Source organism: Engraulis encrasicolus, unplaced genomic scaffold (genome assembly GCF_034702125.1).
Source record: "Engraulis encrasicolus isolate BLACKSEA-1 unplaced genomic scaffold, IST_EnEncr_1.0 scaffold_1076_np1212, whole genome shotgun sequence".
Taxonomy (NCBI): Eukaryota; Metazoa; Chordata; class Actinopteri; order Clupeiformes; family Engraulidae; genus Engraulis; species Engraulis encrasicolus.
In genome coordinates, this window is record NW_026944544.1 from 7,645 (window position 1) to 14,512 (window position 6,868).

The window sequence follows — 6,868 nt, forward strand, 5'->3', positions numbered from 1 at the left end:
AGATTTTTTGTAGAAAATGTGCAAATGTGTCTTTTTCATTCATACAGTTCAAGAATCTGACCCAGTTTTAAAGGGTGGAAAGCCTTTATTCAAATAACAACAAATACAAAATATTCTTTGTAGTATCAGAATACAGCTGTAAAAATGGGGGGGAAAGCTCATTTCACATAGTGCAAGCATGGCCCAAACTCCATTTCACAACCTCCTATAGAGAATTTTCAACCCCAAAGATTTTACAGATTTATCTCTCATTGTAGCAAGCAGTTACCAACTGTCTTCATTTTATAGCTCTCTTGTGGCATGAATAGTCCAAATTTTAAAACTCCAGTCTATTCATTCTGACCAAGATGAACACTCAAACAAAGATTTCCTACATTTTTAATTCCCCACCTGTGTCCCCCATCTGGACTCTGGACACTGTGATCCCCACGTGTGCAGGGCTGGATTAAGATGGCCTGGGGGCCCTAGGCTACAGTTTACTTTGGGCTCCCCCTGGAAGGAAAATTTTGCGACAAATTTACATACACAGTGTCATAATTACGAGCTAGGAATTAAGGATAACATGTCTACCAACTGTACTCAACATGACAGATTCATTTTTCAATATTGCATCTTGTCACAATTCTGCAATTTTTCTCTTTTTAGCCAGTCAGGGGGCCCCTGGCAGGTGGGGGTCCCTAGGCTGCAGCCATAGCTAGGCTGTGTGTTAATCTGGCCCTGCACCGGCGACACCCACCTGTACTCCACAGGAGAGCCCCCTGCTCAACAAAGCAGCCCCCCCCCAAACACCGTCTGTTTCGAAGCTGGTGTAGTCCTTTACCTAAGACAGTTTGGTGTATGTATCCATCTCCCTTCACCAGTCATTCTTGACCGGAGGAAACGGGACTGCAGCTTTTGCAGTTCTTAACCTGTAGGGGGAGCCACTATCCAATGAAGGGCCACACGACACAACACGGCATCAGCATCCGTGTGGCTCCTTCCAGAGTCCGGCATTTCATCCCCATTGTGGTAACCGTAACCACTGTTTCATCCCAGCATAACAGTACATGCACACACAGACGGCACGTTTCCTTAACGTCTCCGTGAGCAGTGCGAGTCCGAGAGGTTCACGGGCTGCCTTTCACACTGCACACTTAACGTCCACGTTCTATCCGCAGGCAGCAGCCATTCATTTTCAATGGGAGCCGCGCATTGAACGCGGGACGGACATGCGCCACGCTTAAACCGCGTTCCTGTGTGCAAGGCATAATTTGTTTTCATGCATTTTCACCGTTTCGGACTGATAACGGACACGTTCTGTGGACGTACGGTGGATGTCCGCGCCGTTGGTGTTTATGTACCATCACTGCTAGATTGTGTTCGGTTTATCCAACAGCTTGTTTTTTTTACACGCACACTTCAGGGTGGCCTGCCTTAAGGAGCTTATCCAGAGGCTCGCCCTCGTCCTCGCTCTCGTAGGCCTGGGCTCGGTTACGGGGAGAGGGGTGGTGCATCTCCACAAAGACTCTGTAGATCAAGGCCCCGACAACGCCGCCAACCAGAGGGGCCACCACTGGGATCCACCACCAGCTGTTGCCTGCACTGCAGAAGACAAAAGGAGATGTTCAAGGAAGGACAATGTGTGAGATTGTTGTGTGAGTTGTTTATTTCCAGAATTCATGCTGCCCATTCACTAATGTTACCTTTTTCATGAATACTTACCACCACCATCAAATTCTAAGTATTCATTATGACTGGAAAACGTGCACTTTTCATACATGAAAAGGGGTATCTTCTCCATGGTCCGCCATTTTGAATGTTCAAAAATAGCCATTTTCAGCTGCTATGACTGTAATTGGACCATACTAGAAATTATTTGCTTATTACTTAGTAAACTTTCATGTAAAGATCAAATTTGGCAATAGGCAGCCCAGTTTCAATGAGCAGCATAGTTGCAGTACCTTTTCTGACCATTTCCTGCACAGTGTACCTTTAAGAACCCAGAACAATTACTATGGTTCTGTAATTCTTTTTAATCATTGCCCTGCACAGTAAATAAGACTTCTATGTGTTACGATTGTTAATATCTTTGTTTGAACATTCCAACACTGCACCGTCGGGCTGTTTAGAACGCTTCGCCTCGTCCATTGTTTCCCTTGATATCGGGACACCTCGTCGGCCGTTAGTCCTTGCTTAACGGACCCGTCATGGTACAAGTTCCTTACGGTGGTCACAGTTTGTGTTTACAAAGAAGTAGAAAATAACCCGCATGAACTTGGTCCAGCAGTGTGGAAGATCATTATTACAGTGCACCGTTACAGAGAAGGGGTGAAAGGTTAGGTGAGCTCCTAATTGGTCAAATCCTAGATCGATGATACCAAGAAGACAGTTGGTTATCTTTTGTTTCCTTTTCCAGTGATCATCTGTGTTCATTGGCCATTGTCATGTATCTAACCACCTACTATGCAAGATACCCATTTCTTGGTGGACAGTATTCTATTTGGCATTTGGTTTCGACTCCCTCTATTTCAAACAAGGAATTTGTTTATGTTTGAGGGTTGTTTCGCTGACCTAAAAGACAGAAGCCCACAATCAGTGTTTCTATCCTATTCTATCCTATATCCTCTATGCCAGGGGTATTCAATAAAATTTCAAAGAGGGCCAGTTTTTCAAATTCCTTCCAGTAAAGGGGCCGAACTATACGTATGTATTCTGATTGTCGACTGTTAATGAAAGAAATATGGGAGACTTCATTGAAGAGGGGGGTCTGGGGGTCCTCCCTCACAAAGTGTTGCATTTCTTAGATGTAATTTCCTGCATTTTAACGTCCCGTGTCCCGTTTTAGCTTGATACAGAACTCATACTTTTATATCTAAATTCCGAAAAACGATTCTGTATTTTAAGGGACATGTTGGGGGGCCAGAACCTTGCTCTCCAAGGGCCGCATCTGGCCCCAGGGCCGCCATTTGAATAGCCCTGCTCTATGCTCTTCCATAAGGCCAGTAAGTTCCGTACAGTACATCCCTCATATCCCATTTGGCCTTAGTGAGACTATATTTCCACGAAACCTCCTCTGTAAGCTGCATTTTATACTTTTTGAGATCTCTGCTAAATTGATCCATGACTGCTGGTAATTCTCAAGGGTTCTTAAAAAGTCTGCCTGACAGCTGTCAATCACAGAGTATTGAAGGTGGTTGGCAGTTGTCATTTTCAGTGTCCCTGGTCGCTACAGCATGCTCAAAATTAACCCTTTAAGAGAGTTTTAATCAAAGTTTTCTTGGGGGAGCACACACCCCCACCCCCCACCCCCCATGGCTTCCTTGCAGGCTTCTTTCTTACCAATACCATTTCTCTTAAAGCCACCACTTTTGTGAGTTCTCTACTGAATTGATCCATGACTGATTCTCCTGGGTCTTATATAGTCTGCCTTTGCTCTCTGGTCCCCACTGACGTGCACCCAAAATCAATCCAATTATCATGGGCAGGGCCGCTGACAGCTTTAGCTGGGCCCAGGACAAAGTCATCTGATAGAGCCCCCCCACCCAATACATAATTCAACAAGGATCCAATTATAGCCCCCCCATCTCCCTGAGCCCGGGACGATTTACCCCTATGTCCCCCTTTGTTGGCATCCCTGATCATGGGCAAACACTTCCCATAAGCACAGACCCCAAAAGCAGACTTTTACTTTCTCCCAGAAGGCAATTGTGGGTAACACTTTATTTTAGGGATACATCTATTAGTACTAATACATACAATGTTAATGCCTGCATAAGTAACTTGTAAGGCCTACTAGGTCCTTACTAAGGTTAAATTGGTAATAAATCCCTTATTATACATGAACAAGACATTTGCGAATACATGCCTAACAAATGTTTGATTTTGCTTTGTACATGCCTTACAAGTTACTTATACAGGAACATTGTATGTGCTAGTGCTAAGAGATGTATCCCTAAAATAAAGTGTTACCCAATTGTGTTATAATATATTCCTTACGTGAAGACTTCAGGTCCCCAAAAACAATTGTATTATACAGTATATTCCTTACGTGAAGACTTCAGGTCCCCATCCAGCGATGAAGCTGAAGACGCGAGGTGCCAGGTCTCTGGTGGGGTTGATGGCGTAGCCGCTGTTGCTACCCAGAGAGATGCCGATCAGCATCACCAGCAGTCCGGCTGCCAGGGGCTCGCTGCCAACCGGGGCGGGCTGGTTCCTCTGGTCCGACAAGGCCATCAGGCACAGGAGAAGCAGAGCAGTGCCTGCCACCTACAGGATGGGAGGAGAAAAGAAGAGAGACATAGGCCATCAGGCACAGGAAAAATTCTGAATTGAAATTCAAAGTAATGCCATAATACGAACACTAGGTGGTGGTGGAAGCAGCCCAACAGGTGCCGGGAATAAACACATACTGATAAATATACAGCACCATCTAGTGTTCCCATTTTGTCATTACCTTGAATATCTTTTAATTTAATCTACACCACCCATTGAGAGTACATAGAACACCACCACCTAGTGTTCCTATCATGGCATTACTGTGAATTTCAATTCATAACTGTGAATATGAATTCGGAATATCGTACGAGTCTGGCCCCTAACATGTACTCTAGTGTGATCACACATTCTAGATTGATTACACCATCATCATATTAATTTTAATCATGATGTTGAGGAGCAGTGATGATGAAGACTTGAAATATATAAATATGAGGTATTTCATCTCCTTCTAGGTTTGTGTAGTCTAATTGCTGTAACAGTCACTGAAAAAAAAGTCCACCTGTTTATCTTGAAAAGCCAGTTTTCTTCACCCAAACAGGCATCAATGGGTTAATGATGTGGTGGACAGGACACCTGTTTAACCACTCACCTGATCCAGGAAGCCTCCATGGATGGACAAGTACGGGGCAGGATACGTGGCGAAAATCCCAGCCGTGGCTGCTGGGCCGGACACTGTCAGGTTTCCCCCGCTGTAGTGAAGAATGGCGTCTACAGATGGAAACACAGGATATGACATGTGGAAATCCAGGTATGGCCTCACTTTTAAAACTTATTTTTAGTAACTTAACTTAGTTATTTAACTTGTAACTTTTTAAATTTGTATTGGACTGTGCTGCCCTAACAGCCTATGGACCTCTGACTAGTAGACTCCATGGGCCATGTTGAGTTTTGTGTGTCTGTAGTGTGCATTTACATGTGGATTGTGGAGAAGTGTCATGCAGGACAAATGTCTGTGCAAACAGACAATAAAAGTTCATCCTATCTTATCGCTGCACTCTCTCTATGATGATAATGGACATTTCTAAATGTCAAGTGTAAGAGCCTTGAAAGTGTGCGAGACTAATTAGTCACGCCCAGTGATAGGATATGGATACTCCGCAGAGATCACCAAAGAGTACCCAATCTCTGGGCGTAATTACGAAGGCTGATACACTTGGAAGGGTGCACACTAGATTTTGAGAAACGGCCATAGTCTGCTGTACAATTCAGGGGTGTGTTTTTCGAAAGTGTATAGTTGTTAGCCAGTTAGCAACTTGTGCAGTTGCCAATGGCAAATTGCATTGCAAAAAACAAAGTAGCTAACGTGATTAGCAACTATGGTTTCGAGAAATCCACTTCTGATATGGGTTCTGCACTCTCCTCATGATGATATAGTCTGCTGTATATGATTGTAATTCATGGCTTGCATTTAAATATCCTCATGGAAACTCTTAGTCATAGTATTGATTTGTTTTAGTAGAGTGCATTCTGTGTAGACAAGGTCACTCAAGGCTTTCCCTAAGAAAGCCATGAAATACAGTGCTATGGGAAAGTTTGGGTGCCCTTTTTTGGAAAATCATTCGGTGTATTTCTCGTTGAGCTTTTAATAACAACTTCATTTTAACATATGTTAAACTGTAAGGAAAGAGAAACATTTCAGCAGTGGAAGAATTTTCATGGGTGTTACAAAACAGGCGCCCAAACTTTCCATGGCACTGTAATTGCTTTTTTCAGGGTCATAGATGTCTTTCTTTGAAGTTCTTTTTTTGTTTCTATTGCATCTTTGTTTCTAAGATTATTTCCGACCAAACTTCCACGATGTCTCGCATTGTTCTTTGTGTATTGTGTGATTTCTAGGCAGCTCCTACTGCACCTACCATAGTAGAGAGAATAGATAGCCCCAGCTGCCAAAAACGATCCCAGGAACTGAGCCATGACGTACAAGGGAAGCAGTGTCCACCTCAGACGGCCAAAGACACACATGGTAAAGGAGACAGCTGCATTCATATGGGCTCCTACAGGGCGGGGAAGAGAGAGAGAGAAAGGGCTTTGTTTAGTTCATGTTTTCATTGGTATCTAATGACTCTTTCACACAAACACCTACAAGTGTTCCAGGTGAATCAAACACATAATAATTTAATTTTAAAAGAAAACTGGACGTGGCCTCGTGGAAGTTTGATGATATTTAACCATACTTATTGTGATGTATTGTAATATTATAATACTTTAATCTGGCTTACCTGAAACCTTGCCAGCTACGTGTACGCCCATGGCCACGCCAATCCCGAAGCCCAGGTTGATGCTCAGGTACTCGCCGAATGCCCCTCGCCCTGTCACCACCTGAGCCACAGAGCCCAGTCCAAACACCTGCGGTAGCATAAAGAGATATTTTTAGAACCACACCTCCTTAGGCCACACAGTAAAAAATGCAGTGTTAATTCAACACTTAGAGAGTATTCGGGGACCAAATAAACTCTAAGAGGTGTTAAATTGACTCTGTTAGTGTTGCATTAACACTGCAGTTTTTACTGTGCAGGTGCGTACGAGTGGAACCTCTCGGCCAACAGCGTTGAGACAAAAAAGGTTCCCGCACACGGTTTGCATTTGCAGAGTTTTATTTGCGTCATTTTTC

General features: G+C 43.8%; 1 protein-coding gene across 1 annotated transcript; it reads right to left on the bottom strand.

Moving 5' to 3' along the window:
* Positions 1-634: 634 nt before the first annotated feature.
* LOC134442029 (aquaporin-7-like) lies at positions 635-6,807 on the bottom strand. The gene is made up of 5 exons (XM_063192376.1): positions 6,477-6,807; positions 6,114-6,251; positions 4,847-4,965; positions 4,028-4,245; positions 635-1,581 (listed from the first exon to the last, which is right to left on the bottom strand). The coding sequence occupies exons 1-5, from the start codon at positions 6,613-6,615 to the stop codon at positions 1,386-1,388; spliced, it is 810 nt and encodes a 269-aa protein (XP_063048446.1). The 5' UTR covers positions 6,616-6,807; the 3' UTR covers positions 635-1,385.
* Positions 6,808-6,868: the final 61 nt, after the last annotated feature.